Source organism: Oncorhynchus nerka, linkage group LG19 (genome assembly GCF_034236695.1).
Source record: "Oncorhynchus nerka isolate Pitt River linkage group LG19, Oner_Uvic_2.0, whole genome shotgun sequence".
In the NCBI taxonomy this organism is placed as follows: Eukaryota; Metazoa; Chordata; class Actinopteri; order Salmoniformes; family Salmonidae; genus Oncorhynchus; species Oncorhynchus nerka.
In genome coordinates this window covers 6,403,473-6,424,726 of record NC_088414.1, presented here as the reverse complement: position 1 = coordinate 6,424,726, position 21,254 = coordinate 6,403,473, and the positions used below count along the sequence as shown (strand labels likewise).

Sequence of the window (21,254 nt, the reverse complement as noted above, 5' to 3'; positions counted from 1 at the left end):
AAAAACAAAGCAGAGCTCATGCCTTTCATGCCACTTTTTTTTAAATCATCATTAGAGTCATATCATGCAGCCTTACAATGTATTAAAAATCTAAACATATAGCCCAACGTTTGTCGAAGAACTAAAGTTACATGAAGAACTCTAAATGAAGCATATAGGAGGACCTATTTCTTTGTTATCCGCTCAACACAGAATCCCTCAAATCCTTTGGAGAAAATATCCATTCTATTGTATTCAGTTTTTTCAATTGTATTCTTCATACTATAAAATTATATAAAGTAATGGCACGGATTTCTATGCAAATCTTGTCTGCTAAATGAGCTATTGTAGCCAGATCAGGGCCTAACATAAGGACAACTCAGAGTATACTATTCTGTTCTTCTGAAATAGACTACATTTTCTTCATATCATGTTTCTTTAGACCTGTCTAAAATAAATCATGGATTTATGGTGAAGGTGTAGGCTATATTACATGGATTTATTAGACCTTTTTAAATGTAGTTGTTCCAAATGTCTGCATCAGTGGCTTGTAGGCTATGTGTTGAAGGAGCTAAATGTGTTTATGTTCATTAACAGTCAATTGCCGTAAGACCAGTAGTTATTTGCTTGGCAATCACCGGCTGACAACATTTTTGTGACGGCTACAGCCCTACCAGGGTCTTAAGGGCCCCATTCCCTAAGTAGTGCACTATAAATGGAATAGGGTGTCATTTTGGATGCTATATCTCTGATTATATCAATGATTGCTGTCTCATTTTGCTTAGGGACCCTTCGGGTACAGGGGAGACGGCGGTTCCAAGGGAGAAAAGGGGGAGGAGGTAAGGGGGTTGGACAGTGAAACATTGGCATTATGAAACATGGGTCTAATGAAGAGTACTAATCAAGAGCATAAGTCGTTCACACTTTCTATGAAGTACATACAGTACCAGTCAAAAGTGTGGACACCTACTCATTCCAGGGTTTTTCTTTATTTTTACTATTTTTTTTACATTGTAGAATAATAGTGAAGACATCAAAACTATGAAATAACACTTATGGAATCATGTAGTAACCAAAAAGTGTTAAACAAATCAAAATATATTTTAGATTATTCAAAGTAGCCACCCTACAATATTCTACCATATAGAAAATAGTAAAGAAAACCTCTGGAATGAGTAGGTGTGTCCAAACTTTTGACTGGTGCTGTATGTATAATGCTTTTTAACGATCTTTATAATGCCTTATAGGGCCTTATTGGAGCAAAGGGTCGAAGAGGCCGAATGGGAGAACCAGGCGAGAAGGTAATTTTGACTGAAGTAGGATTGTTTCGTAATAACTAGAGTACCAGACTGACTTATATCGATCTCCAGTCTTTACCAGTCAATATTATTACATTGAATATGCTGCCTCTTAGTGGTAAGAGTAAGTACTATGAGATCTGACTGTTCTGGTACAGTTTACATTACATTTATCTTGATTTTCTTTTCTCATATCCCTGTAATGCTCAGTATGCATGTTGCTGATGACGTTTGTGTGAATAGTCCTCTCAATTGAAAGCTGAGGATCTGATCTTTGTTTGTCCTGTAGGGCTCCATTGGTTTACCAGGCCGTCGTGGTTTTGTTGGTCCACGTGTAAGTGTTTCTCTCACCGTATGCGTACCAAATAGCGCCCTATTCCTTTTATAGTGCACTATTTTTGACCAGAACCCTAAAGGTTTACTGTGTCTGTGTTCTCTTCAGGGACCTCAGGGAGTCAGAGGGGCCACTGGCCCAGAGGGGCTCCCCGGCCCTGATGTGAGTGACCCACAGTAACAATACTACAAACAAATAAACTGGTACTTACTGGCCATTGTTTATCACTAAAGTTGAGTGTGTCATTAACTTGTGTCCATGTGTTTGTGACTTTCCAGGGGGAGGCTGGGTTTGATGGGCCTCCAGGGCCTCCTGGGTCAATGGTGAGTAGACAGGCAACAGGAGTCTGGACTTTCCCTACTATGTATTCTAACATACAGTATTCTAATGGGTCCCAATTCCAAATGTTACTGTATGTCAGTCACCCTACATCATATCACTCAGTGTGTGTATTTGTGTTTTGCGCAGGGAGCCGCTGGTTTCACAGGCTCTGTCGGCGCTCGGGGAGTTAACGGCTCAAAGGTGAGATTACATTTTGATCCCAGGAGACGACGGTCCTCCCATTATTTTAGATAATGTATAAACTTAGCACCTACTGTATTTTATTGGTAGCTCTTTCTGAGTACACTCGTAAAAAGAAATGTGCTATCTAGAACTAGGCTCTTCATCTGTCCCCATAGAAGAACACTTTTTGGAAGAACTCTTTTGGAATCCATGTAGGACCCTTTCCACAGAGAGGTTGACATGGAAACCAAAAGGGTTCTATGTGGACTCAAAAGGGGTTCTCCCTGGAAACAAAAAGGGTTCTCTTATGGGGACAGCCGATTTTTAAAAAAAACGAAGGTTGCCAAAGGTAACCTGCATTTATCTTCTAGGGAGAGTTGGGCCTTGTTGGAGTTGTTGGCCCCAGAGGCCCGCAGGTAAGAGGAGACGTTTGTCTTGTTGTGTTTTCTTGCCTGAAGTTGGGTCACATTCAACAGAACTCCATGATCTATGCTTGTTAGACTATAAAGGAAATATTTCTGTTTATTTCACCAGGGGCCCCAGGGTTTAGATGGTGAGAGTGGGCCTCCAGGTCTCAGGGGAATTCAGGTCAGTCTCAATCAGCTGCACAACTTTCCCTAACAGAGACTTGGGGCCAGATGATTGTCTTTGGAAATGTATTTTTCTGAGGGATAATATCTGGGGTTAAAGGTCATCCGTATTTTCACAGGGACAGCTTGGGATGAGTGGTGCCGCTGGTCCGAAAGGTGACCCTGTAAGTCTCTCCTCTCTTCACTGGTAAAGTTCATTCTGCTTTAGTAAAACAAACTACTATACCTGTCTCTCTCCAAACCCCTTGCTTCCTTCCTTTCTCTGTCTTCCTCAGGGACCAATGGGGACGATGGGTATCCGGGGTGAGCTAGGGTTCGAGGGGCCCATGGTGAGTAGCATAGTACCCAGTGGACTGACCACCTTCACCACACTTTGCCTGCCAGAGACACACACTCACACAGCAACCTCAGAGTGCCCCCATGTGGCAGAGCTCTGTCACAGTGTTAGGCTACAGATTATAATACGCTTTGTGTATCCCATGTCCTACATCTTCTAGCTTTTATGGGTTGTGGTAGAGCTGGTCTAAGCTAATGGATGAAAGGCTCTATCTTCAGAAAGTAAACCCACTTTAAAATGGGTCACTTTTGTGTCTGGATGATGGCCACACTGTATCTTGGTATCAAATGACTCATTTTGGAGAGGTTGTAAACTGCTAGAATGCCATAGACCCCCAGGCGGATTGCATGTGAGTTTAACTCTGGCTGTTATCCAGACCTTCTCTCGGCGAAGTTTAGGTTGACAGCTCCTCCAGTTTTCACTTTATTCTACACAGACTCTACGTTGCCTTCGGAAAATATTCAGACCCCTTGACTTTTTCCAAATGTTGTTAATTAACGTAGGTTACATCCTTATTCTGAAATGTATTTTTTCTAAATGTCCTTATCAATCTACAACCAATACCCCATGATGACGAAGCAGAAACATATTTTTGCTAATAATATTACAAATAGAAAAAATCGGAAATAACATTTACATAAGTATTCAGACCTTTTACTCAGTACTTTGTTGAAACACCTTTGGCAGCGATTACAGCCTTGAGTCTTCTTGGATATGACGCTACAAGCTTTGCAACACCTGTATTTGAGGAGTTTCTCCCATTCTTCTCTGCAGATCCTCTCAAGCTCTGTCAGGTTGGAGGTGGAGCGTAGATGCACCGCTATTTTCAGGTCTCTCCAGAGATGTTAGATCGGGTTCAAGTTCGGGCTCTGGCTGAGCCACTCAAGGACATTCAGAGACTTTTTCCGAACCCACTCCTGCGTTGTCTTGGCTGTGTGCTTAGGGTCGTTGTCCTTATGGGAGATGAACTGTTGTCCCAGTCTGAGGTCCTGAGCGCTCTGGAGCAGGTTTTCGTCAAGAATCTCTCTGTACTTTGCTCTGTTCATCTTTGCCTCACTCCTGACTAGTCTCCCAGTCCCTGCTGGTGAAAAACACCCCCACAGCATGATGCTGCCAACACCATGCTTCACCGTAGGGATGGTGCCAGGTTTCCTCCAGATGGTACTCTTGGCATTCAGGCCAAAGAGTTTAATCTTGGTTGCATCAGACCAGAGATTCTTGTTTCCTTTAGGTGCCTTTTGGCAAACTCCAAGGGAGCTGTCATGTGCATTTTACTGAGGAGTGGCTTCCATCTGGCCACTCTATCATAAAGACCTGATTGGTGGAGTGCTGCAGAGATGGTTGTCCTTCTGGAAGGTTCTCCCATCTCCACAGAGGAACTATAGAGCTCTGGTCAGAGTGACCATCGGGTTCTTGGTCACCTCCCTGACCAAGGCCCTTCTCCCCCGATTGTTCAGTTTGGCCGGGCGGCCAGCTCTAGGAAGAATCTTGGTGGTTCCAAACTTCTTCCATTTAAGAATGATGGAGACCACGGTGTTCTTGGGTGACCTTGAATGCTGCAGAAATGTTTTGTACCCTTCCCCAGATCTGTGCCTCGACACAATCCTGTCTCGGAGCTCTACCGACAATTCCTTCGACCTCATGGCTTGGTTTTTGCTCTGACATGCACTGTCAACTGTGGGACCTGACATAGACGGGTGTGTGCATTTCCAAATCATGTCCAATCAAATGAATGTACCACAGGTGGACCCCTATCAAGTTGTGGAAATGTCTCAAGGATGATCAATGGAAACAGGATACACCTGAGCTCAATTTCTAGAAACCTGTTTTTCGCTATGTCATTATGGGGTATTGTGTGCAGATTAGTATTTTTTTTTTTTTCAGCTATTTTAGACAGGCTGTAACATAACAAAATATGGAAAAAGTCTAAGGGTCTGAACACTTTCCGAATGCCCTGTATATCTCTTATATTATGCTGTTATCAGATGGTGTGTCGTAAAAAATGTGTCAGTCAGTGTGGCCGAAGTGTGGCTATAGATCAGACAAAAGATCAAAAGATCATGAAAGGGAAGATTTGGTGGAGCTGTGATTTCTCTCCATCCTCTACTTGGTGGAGCTGTGATTTCTCTCCTTGCTCTACTTGGTGGAGCTGTGATTTCTCTCCATCCTCTACTTGGTGGAACTGTGATTTCTCTCCTTCCTCTACTTGGTGGAGCTGTGATTTCTCTCCTTCCTCTTATCAGATGGTGTGTCAGCAGTGTGGCCGATTTCTATAGATCCAAAAGATCAAAAGATCATGAAAGGGAAGATTTGGTGGAGCTGTGATTTCTCTCCATCCATCCTTGGTGGAGCTGTGATTTCTCTCCTTCTCTACTTGGTGGATTTGATTTCTCCATCCTCTACTTGGTGGAGCTGTGATTTCTCTCCATCCTCTACTTGGTGGAGCTGTGATTTCTCTCCTTCCTCTACTTGATGGAGCTGTGATTTCTCTCCTTCCTCTACTTGGTGGAGCTGTGATTTCTCTCCATCCTCTACTTGGTGGAGCTGTGATTTCTCTCCATCCTCTACTTGGTGGAGCTGTGATTTCTCTCCTTCCTCTACTTGGTGGAGCTGTGATTTCTCTCCATCCTCTACTTGGTGGAGCTGTGATTTCTCTCCTTCCTCTACTTGGTGGAGCTGTGATTTCTCTCCATCCTCTACTTGTTGGAGATGTGATTTCTCTCCATCCTCTACTTGGTGGAGCTGTGATTTCTCTCCTGCCTCTACTTGGTGGAGCTGTGATTTCTCTCCATCCTCTACTTGGTGGAGCTGTGATTTCTCTCCTTCCTCTACTTGGTGGAGCTGTGATTTCTCTCCATCCTCTACTTGGTGGAGCTGTGATTTCTCTCCTTCCTCTACTTGATGGAGCTGTGATTTCTCTCCTTCCTCTACTTGGTGGAGCTGTGATTTCTCTCCATCCTCTACTTGGTGGAGCTGTGATTTCTCTCCATCCTCTACTTGGTGGAGCTGTGATTTCTCTCCTTCCTCTACTTGGTGGAGCTGTGATTTCTCTCCATCCTCTACTTGGTGGAGCTGTGATTTCTCTCCTTCCTCTACTTGGTGGAGCTGTGATTTCTCTCCATCCTCTACTTGTTGGAGATGTGATTTCTCTCCATCCTCTACTTGGTGGAGCTGTGATTTCTCTCCTTCCTCTACTTGGTGGAGCTGTGATTTCTCTCCATCCTCTACTTGGTGGAGCTGTGATTTCTCTCCTTCCTCTACTTGGTGGAGCTGTGATTTCTCTCCATCCTCTACTTGGTGGAGCTGTGATTTCTCTCCTTCCTCTACTTGGTGGAGCTGTGATTTCTCTCCTTCCTCTACTTGGTGGAGCTGTGATTTCTCTCCATCCTCTACTTGGTGGAGCTGTGATTTCTCTCCATCCTCTACTTGGTGGAGCTGTGATTTCTCTCCATCCTCTACTTGGTGGAGCTGTGATTTCTCTACTTGAAGTGAGAAAAATGAACTAAAAGCAACTAACGCTTCAATCCATTCTCTGTCTTTGATTGAAGGGCCCACTGGGAATACAAGGTCCAATGGGTTTCCCTGGTATTACTGTAAGTATTAGTACTGCATTTACTGATATTTATTTGGAATTAGATGGAATCCATTTTTTGTGCTGTCCTTGGAGTGATTCAAAACACTATGAAGGACCAGGTTGCATGCTTTTCAGCTACTTACTTTACTTGCCCTCATCTGACAACTGACCCCTCACCTCTGACCTCTACAGGGAAAAAGAGGACCAGACGGGGATAAGGGAGACCCTGGACCAAAGGGGGAGAGAGTAAGAACCCGGTCTCTGGAGACCTGTACACATTCCGCAAAATGAAAGCTGTTGATTCATACTTTTTACGTCTATTGTGAGTTACCCGTTAATCTGTTTCTGTCTCTCTCTCTCTCTCTCTCTCTCTCTCTCTCTCTCTCTCTCTCTCTCTCTCTCTCATCCTCTCTCTCTCTCTCTCTCTCTCTCTCTCTCTCTTCTCTCTCTCTCTCTCTCTCTCTCTCTCTCACTCTCTCTCTCGTTCTATCTCTCAGGGTGTTCAGGGTGCTTCGGGTATCCAAGGGCCTCAGGGAGAGAGGGGTCCCAGTGGCCCCCCTGGCTTTACAGGGCTCAAAGGTCAATCTGGCACTAAAGGCATTGAGGTAGGCAGCCTCACTGCCTTATCACTGTATCTAAAGTTATAGACTGACACTTTACCAGTGGAAGACTGATGGATTTTGGATCTTTTCTTTCAGGGAGAGAATGGAGAAACTGGCCCTCAGGGAAAACTGGGCAGAGAGGGGCTGAAGGTCAGAGAAGACTTCAGAAATGAATGTAACATTTTGAATGTCATTATTTCATCAGTCTGCCTGTTAGGATTGGTCAAAATGATGATTCAACTGTGGATTTCATGTCCTGAAATAGTGTCCCAAATGGCAACCTATTCCCAGCCTGTGTAGTGCACTGCTTTTGACCAGTCCTATGGGGTGCCATTTGGAACATGTAGTGTATTAAATATCTCTGTGTTTCTTTGAAGGGGAATAGAGGGACAGATGGGCGCAACGGCAAGCCTGGACACAGAGGGAACAAGGTAGGACACTCTCCCATTGAATGTGTTTATGAAGGTTGCTAAATTCCAGTAAAATTTCCAAAATGTCCAGGTTATCCAGCATTTCTAGGATATGTCATTTCTGGGAATTATGGGAAAGTTTCTGGAATTAAGTAAAGCGTGATTTAAGTTCTGCGCTTGATATTTGAATGGTATCCTGATTGCCCTCCTTTACCCAGGGTCGCGTGGGTCAGAGAGGGAATGTTGGCCAGCCTGGTCAACCGGTAAGCACAGAACATTCACAGACAAACACTAGTGGAGACATCTTCTTCATCAATTTGCATTGCAAAATACATCAAATACTTGACAAATCAGATATAAAGTGTACACCTCAATGGGCAATATCTATGTTGGCAGAACAGCAGATCTGTAGTGTGTGTGTTTGTGTGTGTGTGTGTGTGTGTGTGTGTGTGTGTGTGTGCTGCTGAGGAGAGGACGGCTCATAGTCATAGCGGGAATGGAGTGAATGGAATGGTATCAACCACATGGAAACCATACATTTGATCAAATTCCATGGACTCCTCCCCTCAGCAGCCTCCACTGGTATGTGTGGAGGGACAAATCTGTCTCCTCAGTAATTTGGCAAAGTGTTAAAACTCCAGATGCTAACACTTGCTTGGTGATAAAGGGTATCCAAGGTTGTACGGGCTTATCTAATGGAGCTGACTAAAAACGAATATGAACGACGGAATCACAGTACACTTATTATTGTGTGTGTGTGTGTGTGTGTGTGTGTGTGTGTGTGTGTGTGTGTGTGTGTGTGTGTGTGTGTGTGTGTGTGTGTGTGTGTGTGTGTGTTTCCACTTGTTTCCAACAGGGCTTGCCAGGCCCTCCCGGGACAGAGGGATCAGAAGGAAAGCCTGGTACACAGGTTCCCATTCTATATCATATTTCAATACAGTGACCCCTGAAAACACTGAGCTTGTATATACTGCATACACTGAGCCATGTACACAAAATAGACTGCCAATCAACAGTTTTTCTTTTGTCAGATTTTTTCATGTCTGTACTGCATACATTGGCAGATTGTTGAGAAAATATATGAAAGTATTGCTCAAGAAAAGTATAGGTGCAATCAGAAAGGATTATAGTAAAATGTCTCCTGAGTAGGGTTGTCCTGTGTTTTCAGATTTCAGATGGAAAATTCCTGGAAGTTACCGAATTTTGCATTTTGCACCCTACTCCTGAGGGTTTCTGTCGAATCAGAGGAGTTGTGAACAACTGTAGCTGTAGATGTAGTCATTCTGGCTCTAAACAGCAGATGGCGATCTTCACAACCCTGATTCGTGTGACATATTCACGAGCGATTGTCATTGCATGTGGGGCAGACAAACCGGAATATGCGTTCTCAACTTTAATTCATCCCTCCTCAATTTCAACCTCATGTCATTACATTCTAACATGAATATGACCAGATGAATGGCATTTGTGTCCTTGTTTAAAATGTGTAGTTATGGAGATACTGTATTTGCTAATGTTCAGCGCTATGTCTCTTATTCACACTAATGCTTGTGTATACAGTGCATGACCTCTGTTGGTGTCTATTGAGTTGACACTCGTTTCTCATGTGTTGCAGGGTCTCTCTGGTTCGGTGGCAATAGCTGGCAGTAAAGGCCTAAAGGTAAACCAAGAAGATGCTTTAACAGTATACATAGGCTTATCGTAGAGACTCATACTCAATACACGTGGTTCACGTAAAGGTCACTATGAGACCTAGTAACTCTAAGGACTTCTTGTGGTCAGTCTCATTATGTTTCAATTCATTGGTTGGTCAATGATACACTGTAATTCTCCCAGCTCAGCTATTTTTGACCGGGCAGGGCGAGGTGCTGAAGCAAAGCAAATCAAAACACCGTGTCACATTTTATAGGACACCCCTGAAATATATGATGGGTTTTATATGATTTTGTGACCAGGCAATCACAACAAACGCAGACTAGGCCCCCCAAAAAAATTCATAGGGCAGAAAAGTACTTGCTACCGAAGCTAGTTAACGATATCGGGTGTCTCTCCATGCTTGTAAATGGGAGCTGTAAAAGGTTCAGCAGTGTGAGGGCGTAGGTTAGTGATATTGCATCACCGCCACACACACTGATGGTGTCCCACGCACGAGCACACACACACACCTGTGCATTCACACACACACACGCACTCTCACATAAACATATGAGTGTGTGGGGTGTGGATAATATAATATGAGGAGGCGTGAAAGTGGTTTCTAGCCCAGTCAGTCACCTCCAGAGGGTCTGTGATCTGGCCAGTGTAATGTATTTCAACCTCAGCTATATACTGTATTATAAACTGGGTGGTTTTAGCCCTGAATGCTGATTGGTTGAAAGCCGTGGTGTATCAGACCGTATACCACAGGTATGACAAACATTTTATTTTTACTTTTCTAATTACGTTGGTAACCAGTTTATAAAAGCAATAAGGCACCTCGGGGGTTTGTGTATCGCCAATATACCACAGCTAAGGACTGCATGCAGACACTCCGTGTTGCATAACAGCCCTTAGCCGTGGTATATTGGTCATATACCCCCCCCCCCCCCCCCCCCGGGCCTAAATATAGACTCCTCACCAGGCAGCGAGAACACTACGGGGAAAAAGGAGAAGGGAGCAGAGGAAGAGGGATGATAAATGATTTGGCATGTGGGCATTATCACCAATTGATGATCCATTTGATAAAGTTATGTGCCACTGCCATCATCAACGTATCCATAAAAAACACAAATAAAAATGTTAGATTTTCAATTTAGATAGCTGAAAGTTGTTCTTTGATTTAATGTTCCTTGCAGGAACATAGACATTACTCCATTGTTGATGTTTACATTATTAGGTGGTAATATAACAAAGATGGACGAGGTAGCCCATTAAATTGGGTACAGTTAACCTCTGTACCAGAGGCATAATTACTGAATAGCCTGCATATAGTTGGTCCAATTAACTCATGATTACAAAGTCATTAAGCGGTAGATTAAACAGCTGAATAGCAAAACATTTGTAAACTCAGTTAAACACTGAATGGACTCACAGCATCGTGCAAACATTTTAATTGTATTATATGTAATCAATTCCAATGAGTTTTTTATTTGCATTTGAATGTTCTCATCGAGTACACCCCATGCGATAAGCTCTCCTCTTTCTTCCTCTCTCCATCATTCTCTCATTCTCCTCTTACTCTTTCCATCACTCTTTCGCCGTCCTTGTCCTTCATCAAGGGATTCCAGGGCATTGCTGGAGAGCCAGGTCCAGACGGCCCCTCAGGACCTCCGGTGAGTCTAGAAAGCCTCAAAGTTTATTCCAATCAGACACTTTAAGTTATTGTGTTCCACCAACAATCATAGGACATTGATTTGAGGATATTACTATCATAGACATGCACAATGATCTGACATATATACATATATATATAATCAATGACTAGCTGCAATGATGAGCCATGAACAGAGTTAGTGTTGGGGACTGAGGCCATCTGCACACACAGCGTGCAGTGTGAGTGACTGCTGTCTCATTGACAGGGCACACCTGGACGGATAGGACCAACAGGTATCCCTGGGCCGCTGGGAGAGAGGGTGAGTGACAAATTTAACACGAAAGTGGTTGATGTGATTCTCAATAGGACAACTTTGAACCGTGAGTGTGTGTGTGTGTGTGTGTGTGTGTGTGTGTGTGTGTGTGTGTGTGTGACGCTGTGTCTCTCCATCAGGGCTTCACTGGGAAGGAAGGTGTGGAGGGCCCTCAGGGCTCAGTAGGCACGTATGTAAGTGATGCTTCCGTCGGGCGTACAGGGCCAAGGGTTTGATCAGCACACTGAGAATGTCTCTGTTTTGTCCTTGTGTGTGCTTGTGCGCGTGCGTGTGTGTGTGTGTGTGTGTGTGCAACGTCCTTATATTACCACTCCCGTGTCTCTCTTGCCCCCAGGGTTTCCCGGGTAACGTGGGAATGCGTGGTACAACTGGTCACATGGGAGAGAGGGTAAGGACACGCATATGAATTATGTAGTCAGTGATTATTCCAAACGACCATACCAGACCTGCACCAGCATCACATGTTTCTATGTGTAGTTCCTTTGAAATGTTTAGTCGTTATTGCGACTGACTGTGTATTTGTGTCTCAGGGAGAGACAGGTGTGAGAGGCCTGCCTGGTCCTTCTGGGAAGCCTGGACCTCCAGTAAGTAACTGTGCTGTTATTGACAAGTCCACATACTGTATGTGACAAGTCCTTGTGGACAACTTCATTGAGTCGGGCATTAGTTTGGGTGATGGGTGTATCGAGCCTGTGCTGACTGGGCTGTATTTTATAGGGTTTATCAGGACTTCCTGGGGAGAGAGGCCCTCCAGGACCTCAGGTGAGATCAACCTCAAACACATTGGTCAATCAATTTTTATTTCTTTTTTTTGTTTCACCTTTATTTAACCAGGTGGGCTAGTTGAGAACAAGTTCTCATTTACAACTGCGACCTGGCCAAGATAAAGCAAAGCAGTTCGACACATACAACAACACAGAGTTACACATGGAATAAACAAACATACAATCAATAGCACAGTAGAAAAAAGTATATATACAGTCTGTGCAAATGAGGTAAGATAAGGGAGGTAAAGCAATAAAATAGGCCATAGTGGCGAAATATTTACAATATACCAATTAAACACTGGAGTGATTGATGTGCAGAAGATGAACGTGCAAGTAGGGATACTGGGGTGCAAAGGAGCAAGATAAATACAGTATGGGGATGAGGTAGTTGGATGGGCTATTTACAGATGGGCTATGTACAGGTGCAGTGGTCTGTGAGCTGCTCTGATATCTGGTGCTTAAAGCTAGTGAGAGAGATGAGTCTCCAGCTTCAGTGATTTTTGCAGTTCGTTCCAGTCATTGGCAGCAGAGAACTGGATGGAAAGGGGGCCAAAGGAAGAATTGGCTTTGGGGGTGATCAGTGAGATATACCTGCTCGAGTGCGTGCTACGGGTGGGTGCTGATATGGTGACCAGTGAGCTGAGATAAGACGGGGCTTTACCTAGCAAAGACTTGTAGATGACCTGGAGCCAGTGGATTTGGAGACGAGTATGAAGTGAGGGCCAGCCAACGCGAGCGTACAGGTCGCAGTGGTGGGTAGTATATGGGGCTTTGGTGACAAAACGGATGGCACTGTGAGTGTTGGAGGCTATTTTGTAAATGACATCGCCGAAGTCGAGGATCGGTAGGATGGTCAGTTTTACGAGGGTATGTTTGACAGCATGAGTGAAGGAGGCTTTGTTGCGAAATAGGAAGCCGATTCTAGATTTAATTTTGGATTGGAGATGTTTCAAGTGAGTCTGGAAGGAGAATTTACAGTCTAACCAGACACATAGGTATTTGTAGTTGTCCACGTATTCAGTCAGAGCCGTCCAGAGTAGTGATGCTGGACGGCTGGCAGATGCGGGCAGCGATCAGTTGAAGAGCATGCATTTAGTTTCACTTGCATTTAAGAGCAGTTGGAGGCCACGGAAGGAGAGTTGTATGGCATTGAAGCTCTTCTGGAGGTTAGTTAACACAGTGTCCAAAGAAGTGTCCAATACCAGAACTACATTTCCCAAATATCTCCTTTGAAAAATCAATCCGCAATGCGATGGTCATTGGCTGTATTTTGTAGTCCATACTTTTCCTCCTTAATGATCTCTCATGGTTTTCTCGTAAGGGTCGGCTGGGGGATCTGGGACCCACAGGGTCAGAGGGCCTACAGGTGAGTTAAAGCAGAACAGGCCTTATCACCACTCCATCAACAGTCAAAATGTTCTTACATATCCATGCTCTATAATACACTGTCAATGTACAGTTAGTCATGCTTGGCTAGACCAAAAGTGTAGACACAATATACAATGGGAACAAGACCAATACTCACCTGTGTGTTCCAGGGACCCCCGGGTCTGCAGGGTTCAGATGGAGGGACAGGGAAGCCGGGGCCCAGGGGAAGCAGAGGGCCTCCGGGGACACAAGGTCCTGGCGGACCAGCAGGAACCCCAGTGAGTGGGTACTTTCCAGCCGATGCTCTCTTCTCCTCTAAACAACCTCTGAGGACCGTAACCTCTAGAACAGGGGTGTCAAACATACGGCCCGCGGGCCGGAACCGGCCCCCAAGGAGGTTCGATCAGGCCCGCAGGATAATTTGAAAGTGGAAAAAATGCATAAAAGACATGGAATTAATATTTTTAATTCGCTGCAATTCATGGATTATCCGCTAAGGGGCGCACTCTTTCCATCAGAGTAGAAGACAAGCCGCATCACTGAGACAGACTGAAAACAGCAGACGGTATCAATGCGCCATCTGCTGCTTGTTACGACGTTGTTAATACCTTGGTCTCTACCTCTCCGCTACACCCTCATTAGCCAAAATGTCGTTATCCAAACGGAGAAAAGTAGATAAGGAGTGTAGAATTTTCAAAGAAAAATGGACCACGTCCTATTTATTTACAGAGATGCACGGAAAACCTTCGTGCTTGGTGTGTTTGCAACAAGTTTCGGTATTGAAGGAATATAATATTCGACGCCACTACGAGACTTATCACAAGTGACAAAAAGTGAAAGTGACAGCTAGTCAGGACATGACACCTGGTGTTGATGCACTTGTACAGGCCAAAAGATGCCAAGTTTCAGGAACAAATACAAGTCCAGACTAGACTAACACCTTTAAAATGCTGCCTTAGATACTGTTTGCATTGAAAGAATACAGCTCTGTGAAGATGAATCCTTACTGTGGTGATTTAAAAAATGTGCACTTTAATGTTAGTCAGCAGCTTCAAAACAAAAGTTGTGTGATGGAATTCTACTGTTCATACAACTCCATAAATTTTCAATTTCGTGGAGCAGTGTAGCAGAGTATGGTATAATTTTAATGGTCCGGCCCACTTGACATCTCCCTAGGCCGTATGTGGCCCACGATGCGAAATGAGTTTGACACCCCTGCTCTAGAACCTCTGTATAATCTCGTATGGGACATTGATGCCTGTTGGATGGATTTCTTGTCAGGGTTCAGTAGGTGAAATCAATCAATGTATTCGTAATTGATTAGATGGCTTACGATTCGTTGCCCATCGGATGCTTATTTGGCATGGTTTGGGATACCAAGCGCAGCTCTTTAGCCATGTTTCAGTGTGCTGTGTTGTCCACTGTTTTAAACTCTATGTGGTCCAATTCCCAGGGAATTTCAGGTGCTGGTGGACTCATAGGACCAGCAGGGGAAAGAGGAGAAATGGTAAGTACAGCAAATATAATGATGACAATAATATGTCTAGGAATGCAAAACTCTGGTAACTTTCCCCAAAATGTTCCGGTTTTCAAGATATCCTAGTTGGAGGATTCCGGATTTCCTGCTTATTCCTACTGATTTGGAAAAGTTGCCGTAATTCTGCAACCCTAAATATGATCTAGCGATGTTTGATGTGCTGTGTGTTAAACCACACTGTTCTTGGAACACGACAGGGTATGCTGGGACCTCCTGGTGATCTCGGTCCTTCGGGACTGGATGGGGAACAGGTTGGTTGAACACACTTCCAATAGGAAGTCTAATGTTTCAGGCAGGTGCGTTTTCTGATAGTTCTCTTCCGTTTCCTGTTTCCAGGGTACTCCTGGCCAATCAGGGTTAGAGGGGCCACCAGGAACGAAAGGGGAACAGGTCAGGGATACTGACACAATGATGCCTCTACAAACACATGGTTTAAATATATCTTTCACCTCTCAATACTTCTTCTACTTCACATGTATTCTAGGGGGACCTAGGGCCTTGTGGGAAGTTTGGTCCTCCAGGGCAGCCCGGAGATCGAGGTCTACAGGGGCTCAAAGGGTTGCAAGGCTCTCATGGACAAATGGGAAAAGAGGTGAGCATGCCTTTGTCAGTTGACGTCTACTCTACCCACCTGAACCATCACCTGTAGATTGTGTGCACTTACTGTAGTACATACCCCTTTACCTAAGCATCAATACACACAACAAGACCATACAATATACTCTGCGGTGTAACTCTTGAGATGTCTCCTTTGGTTCTTAGGGTGATGTCGGACCTACTGGCGATGCTGGTGGTCCAGGTTTCAAAGGGGAGAAGGTAAACAAACACTGACTTTTCAGCACACAGCATCAATGTGAATGTGCTGTATGTATACTGCATATCTATTCTATTCATATCTATTGCATTGGACACTAATTATTGACAGGGCCATAGAGGGGGTGGGTAGTGGTTACAAAACAGGTTGAAAACTGGTTAAAATTACATCATTACAAACAAAGTTGAACATTTGTTGAAATTATTTCTTAATTTTAATTGAACCTTTATTTAACTAGGCAAGTCAGTTAAGAACAAATTCTTATTTACAATGACGGCCTACCCATAATTACAAACAGGTTGAAATGTGGTTGAAATGACATCATGGTGATGTCTGACTGACATGGCTGTTATTTGCAGGGTGATGTGGGACCTCTGGGGCCAACAGGGCGGAATGGTCCATGGGGGGCGCTGGGGGAGAATGGGGAGAAGGGACCAAAGGGAGAAAAGGCCCATATCGGACTTATGGTGAGTGTTCAGATGACAATACATAATGAGCTGCACATTCTAGCTTATGTTCAACACACATTGAAACCATCAAATGGAATCAACTGAAGTGATTTTCAATGTGATTTTTGAGATGTGGCTTTGGGTGATCAATTTGATGACTGATGCTCCACCTCTGTGCTGTGTCCACCAGGGTCAGCCAGGATTTATGGGAGAAATAGGACCCGCAGGCTTGTCAGGGCTACAGGTGAGTCAGGAAGCGATATTTATGTCAATGAAATGTACGTGTTTTTCTCTGACAAGTATTGACCAGATACTACTACAGTATATGTCACTCAAAGTTCTACGTTTCTTGTTGACATTAACTCAAATTTATCAATGTCCAATGAGCATATATATAGATTAGACTTCTCTGCACTGTTAGGCTCTTTCTCAATTTATCCTTCCTCGATTGCTCACATCCTCTTTTTTTGCTTCTTTCTCAAAACTGATTGGAGAAGAAGACCTGAAGGGACCTTGAATCTAGTCCTCCAATAGGGTTGAGAAGGAGGCGAGGAGATAGGATGGGAGGAATTGAGGAAACACGGTTGGACATAGTGTTGTCAGGGTGACGGTGATTCATTGGTCTCTTCTGCTTCTTCTCAGGGTATCATGGGCCCCAGGGGGCCTCCAGGGCCAGATGGACCTGAAGGAGAGAAGGTAATGACTTGATTCCCTGGCCTGCACATCAAATGGAGGAGCAATTCAGGACAGGGAAATGCTAAACGCTTCCACTACCCCAAAAAATCCAAGCAATTACTTCAGAGCAGATCTGTAATTCCCATCTGATTTCTCTGTCTCTCTCTTTCTCTAGGGCCAGTCTGGGTCTGGCGGAACCATCGGACAACCTGGCAGAATAGGGCCTCCGGTAACAGTCGCTTCAAAACCTAATTACTACAGTACTGATATTGTATGCAGGGTGAATGGCATTTGTCCTTTTGGTATAAATGCATGTTTTCTTGTTATTGTATTCTCAGGGGGTGGCTGGAGTCTCAGGGGTCAGAGGTGACCCGGGGAAGCCAGGAGCACAGGTCTGTGTCTTTTAGACCACCGTCTAGTCAAGTCAGCCATATTCCCAGTGATTCCCCTACGAGTAGCATTATCCATGTGCTGGTGTGGTGTATATTGCAGGGTCCAGTTGGGAAGGTTGGGCCTGAGGGAGACTTGGGCCATAAAGGTGAGCCAGGGCCAGACGGAGACAAAGGGGAGCCAGGGGAATCAAGCGAGCCAGGAGAACAGGTGAGCACATTCATTGTTGCTGCCAGTTTGGCCTTTAGGCCCCTAAAGCAACACATCAGTTCAGGTGAAATAGACAGTGCCCCATTTAACCCCAATTCAATGTCTGGTTTTATTATAAATGTAATTTTCATAATATACTCTACCATGCAATTAATCAGAAATAGATAAGTCTTCAAGGTATTTGATTTTGTATTGGTCTCTGTAGGGGCTCGACGGTCTGCCGGGCATCAGAGGGCCACCAGCACTTCCTGGTTTAGAGGTAAAGAGCAGCGACATCTTAGTCTGGTCCCAGATCTGTTTGTGCACTTGCCAACTCTGTTGCTCATTGTCAAGTCAAACATGTCAGGCACTCCGGCTAGAAAAATCTTTCCTCAAAGACATACTATTTGCTTCGGCTTCATTCTTCCCTGTTTGTTATTGTCTCCTCTCCCACAACAGGGGCCACAGGGTGAAGTGGGAGCCCAGGGGCCAGAAGGTCCCCTTGGGGTGCTGGTGAGTACACAGACACAGGGATGCCATGGATGATGTAACTGCATTAGGCTCCTATAGCAGCGGGTTTCCCTATGGGTTTGTTGTCTAGCCGATAATGAGGACTCAAGCAGTGTCAAATGGTCATCTTCTGTATGTAAAACTAACAGCACTACCAGAAGGTCGCCTATATGTCTTCAACCTGATCATCTCTGACATCGTGGATGTTTCTTAACGTCATTCTATTGTGTTGAATGTTGCAGGGTGTCAGGGGAAGCCAAGGACCTGAGGGACAACAGGGACTGAAAGGAGAGAAGGTGAGATCAAGATGCTCCATCTCTCATCTCTCTATTATCCTTTTCTCATTCCTTCTCCTCTTTGTACTGTGAAACCCAATCTCAAGTCTGGCACTGGCCTGCATTCAGCTCACCTCTCTGGGGCACAAGTGCACACAGAGGCTAGATTATATCCTCCTGTTTGTTGATGCTGTGTTTGCTCAACAGGGAGATGACGGCAGAGATGGATCACCTGGAAAGACAGGTCACATCGGAAGGAGGGTGAGGGCTCCCTCCTTCAATCCGTTAAATTGCACAGTGTGAATAAAAAGGGGAAAATAGATGATCCAGGTTCATGAATGAAAGATGAGGGAGTAGCTCACTACAAAGGGAATAGGGTGTCATTAAGGACACGACCGAGATGTGTCCGTGTGTTTTACCCTTGCCTCGTTCACCGACATTGTAAACATTCACAGGGCAAAAGAGGCAAGGCTGGAATCAGGGGCACAAGAGGAGAGAGGGGACCAAAGGTCAGAGGTCGGGTGATGTGAAGGGTCACACACGCACATGCACACACACACACACACCCCACACTCCAATCTCTTAACCATGCTGTATATCATACATATCATGGTGTGCACGAACGTTGTGTCCTGTCATTCCTACAGGGGAAAAGGGGAAATGTGGGATTGATTGGTCATCCAGGATGGGCAGGGTCTATAGTAAGTCCAACAGATTGATACTGTTTCATTTCATCATTCAATCGCAGGCAGAGATAGCCTCCGATGCACTTCACTGTGAGCAGTATTGTTTTATAAGAGTAAAGCGTCGTTACATGATAATGCTTTAGGTCGGCTGATGATCGATACACAGCTGACGTCTTTTCTCTCTCAGGGAATCCCAGGCTCGCGAGGAGACGGAGGGCATCAGGGTGACAAAGGGAGCAAGGTAGGAATAGAATTTAATTATTGATACTAGTGAATCAGCGAGAGTTGCATTGGGAAACCTTATTTACCATATATGTCCCCCCCTACAGGGAGAGAAAGGGGACATAGGGCCGCTCGGTCCGCCAGGGGGTGATGGCCTAAAGGTACGTTTTGATTGAAAAATGTCTGGTATTCATAAAACGTCTCAGACTAGGAGTGCTGATCGAGGATCAGGTCCCCCGCCTGTCCATTGTCAGGGTTCACCTAGCAGTCATGATTTGGGGCTGTACAAATGTTTGATGTATCAGAATAATTGATTATGCTTATGTTTTATGAACAGAAGGGGAGGGGTTATAAGACATTTATAGGGTTTTAGACTACGGATTAACAGTATATTTATTCATTGGTTCTGGTCCCAGGAGTAGAGGATGATGACGTAGGCAGTGACATCATCAGGGCGCGACTCAGGGTTTAATGAAACAACTGGAGACCTTTTGTTGGAGGCAGAACTTACTCAGAAACAGCCGTGCTATGTTCCTGTTTGTCAACCTCTGTCTGCAATTGCATTAATAAAGGTTTTTGAATGATTTTATTGAAGATATTGTACTAATGCTAATTTCACCGATGAACCAATGATTGACAAAGAAGGACGTAAGAAACGAACCCTTAACACCATCGACTTCAATCTGGAATGCAAAGCTTATCCTAGGTCAACACTCCTACTCTGAGACACGACAAACAAGCCTTGGTGTCAATCTGGAATGCAAAGCTTATCCCTAGGTCAACACTCCTACTCTGAGACACGACAAACAAGCCTTGGTGTCAATCTGGAATGCTGAACACTCCTACTCTGAGACACGACAAACAAGCCTTGGTGTCAATCTGGAATGCAAAGCTTATCCTAGGTCAACACTCCTACTCTGAGACACGACAAACAAGCCTTGGTGTCAATCTGGAATGCAAAGCTTATCCTAGGTCAACACTCCTACTCCGAGACACGACAAACAAGCCTTGGTGTCAATCTGGAATGCAAAGCTTATCCTAGGTCAACACTCCTACTCTGAGACACGACAAACAAGCCTTGGTGTCAATCTGGAATGCAAAGCTTATCCTAGGTCAACACTCCTACTCTGAGACACGACAAACAAGCCTTGGTGTCAATCTGGAATGCAAAGCTTATCCTAGGTCAACACTCCTACTCTGAGACACGACAAACAAGCCTTGGTGTCAATCTGGAATGCAAAGCTTATCCCTAGGTCAACACTCCTACTCTGAGACACGACAAACAAGCCTTGGTGTCAATCTGGAATGCAAAGCTTATCCTAGGTCAACACTCCTACTCTGAGACACGACAAACAAGCCTTGGTGTCAATCTGGAATGCAAAGCTTATCCCTAGGTCAACACTCCTACTCTGAGACACGACAAACAAGCCTTGGTGTCAATCTGGAATGCAAAGCTTATCCTAGGTCAACACTCCTACTCTGAGACACGACAAACAAGCCTTGGTGTCAATCTGGAATGCAAAGCTTATCCTAGGTCAACACTCCTACTCCGAGACACGACAAACAAGCCTTGGTGTCAATCTGGAATGCAAAGCTTATCCTAGGTCAATACTCCTACTCCGAGACACGACAAACAAGCTTTGGTGTCAATCTGGAATGCAAAGCTTATCCTAGGTCAACACTCCTACTCTGAGACACGACAAACAAGCCTTGGTGTCAATCTGGAATGCAAAGCTTATCCTAGGTCAACACTCCTACTCTGAGACACGACAAACAAGCCTTGGTGTCAATCTGGAATGCAAAGCTTATCCTAGGTCAACACTCCTACTCTGAGACACGACAAACAAGCCTTGGTGTCAATCTGGAATGCAAAGCTTATCCCTAGGTCAACACTCCTACTCCGAGACACGACAAACAAGCTTTGGTTTCAATCTGGAATGCAAAGCTTATCCTAGGTCAACACTCCTACTCTGAGACACGACAAACAAGCCTTGGTGTCAATCTGGAATGCAAAGCTTATCCCTAGGTCAACACTCCTACTCTGAGACACGACAAACAAGCCTTGGTGTCAATCTGGAATGCAAAGCTTATCCTAGGTCAACACTCCTACTCTGAGAC

At 44.7% G+C, this 21,254-nt stretch overlaps 1 protein-coding gene across 1 annotated transcript in view; it reads left to right on the top strand.

Moving 5' to 3' along the window:
* The window catches only part of LOC115147147 (collagen alpha-1(I) chain-like), a 71,224-nt gene that overhangs the window by 43,391 nt on the left and 6,579 nt on the right, over window positions 1-21,254 (top strand). The window contains exons 9-53 of the mRNA XM_065004600.1: window positions 765-818; window positions 1,227-1,280; window positions 1,567-1,611; window positions 1,720-1,773; window positions 1,890-1,934; window positions 2,080-2,133; window positions 2,487-2,531; window positions 2,650-2,703; window positions 2,825-2,869; window positions 2,981-3,034; window positions 6,591-6,635; window positions 6,809-6,862; window positions 7,114-7,221; window positions 7,315-7,368; window positions 7,596-7,649; window positions 7,847-7,891; window positions 8,485-8,538; window positions 9,244-9,288; window positions 10,886-10,939; window positions 11,186-11,239; window positions 11,374-11,427; window positions 11,589-11,642; window positions 11,785-11,838; window positions 11,972-12,016; window positions 13,343-13,387; window positions 13,560-13,667; window positions 14,843-14,896; window positions 15,124-15,177; window positions 15,263-15,316; window positions 15,411-15,518; window positions 15,689-15,742; window positions 16,100-16,207; window positions 16,380-16,433; window positions 16,832-16,885; window positions 17,040-17,093; window positions 17,203-17,256; window positions 17,357-17,464; window positions 17,670-17,723; window positions 17,903-17,956; window positions 18,196-18,249; window positions 18,436-18,489; window positions 18,684-18,737; window positions 18,876-18,929; window positions 19,102-19,155; window positions 19,244-19,297. Coding sequence (XP_064860672.1) covers window positions 765-818; window positions 1,227-1,280; window positions 1,567-1,611; window positions 1,720-1,773; window positions 1,890-1,934; window positions 2,080-2,133; window positions 2,487-2,531; window positions 2,650-2,703; window positions 2,825-2,869; window positions 2,981-3,034; window positions 6,591-6,635; window positions 6,809-6,862; window positions 7,114-7,221; window positions 7,315-7,368; window positions 7,596-7,649; window positions 7,847-7,891; window positions 8,485-8,538; window positions 9,244-9,288; window positions 10,886-10,939; window positions 11,186-11,239; window positions 11,374-11,427; window positions 11,589-11,642; window positions 11,785-11,838; window positions 11,972-12,016; window positions 13,343-13,387; window positions 13,560-13,667; window positions 14,843-14,896; window positions 15,124-15,177; window positions 15,263-15,316; window positions 15,411-15,518; window positions 15,689-15,742; window positions 16,100-16,207; window positions 16,380-16,433; window positions 16,832-16,885; window positions 17,040-17,093; window positions 17,203-17,256; window positions 17,357-17,464; window positions 17,670-17,723; window positions 17,903-17,956; window positions 18,196-18,249; window positions 18,436-18,489; window positions 18,684-18,737; window positions 18,876-18,929; window positions 19,102-19,155; window positions 19,244-19,297 — 2,619 coding nt within the window. The remainder of the gene's footprint in view (window positions 1-764; window positions 819-1,226; window positions 1,281-1,566; window positions 1,612-1,719; window positions 1,774-1,889; window positions 1,935-2,079; window positions 2,134-2,486; window positions 2,532-2,649; window positions 2,704-2,824; window positions 2,870-2,980; window positions 3,035-6,590; window positions 6,636-6,808; window positions 6,863-7,113; window positions 7,222-7,314; window positions 7,369-7,595; window positions 7,650-7,846; window positions 7,892-8,484; window positions 8,539-9,243; window positions 9,289-10,885; window positions 10,940-11,185; window positions 11,240-11,373; window positions 11,428-11,588; window positions 11,643-11,784; window positions 11,839-11,971; window positions 12,017-13,342; window positions 13,388-13,559; window positions 13,668-14,842; window positions 14,897-15,123; window positions 15,178-15,262; window positions 15,317-15,410; window positions 15,519-15,688; window positions 15,743-16,099; window positions 16,208-16,379; window positions 16,434-16,831; window positions 16,886-17,039; window positions 17,094-17,202; window positions 17,257-17,356; window positions 17,465-17,669; window positions 17,724-17,902; window positions 17,957-18,195; window positions 18,250-18,435; window positions 18,490-18,683; window positions 18,738-18,875; window positions 18,930-19,101; window positions 19,156-19,243; window positions 19,298-21,254) is intronic.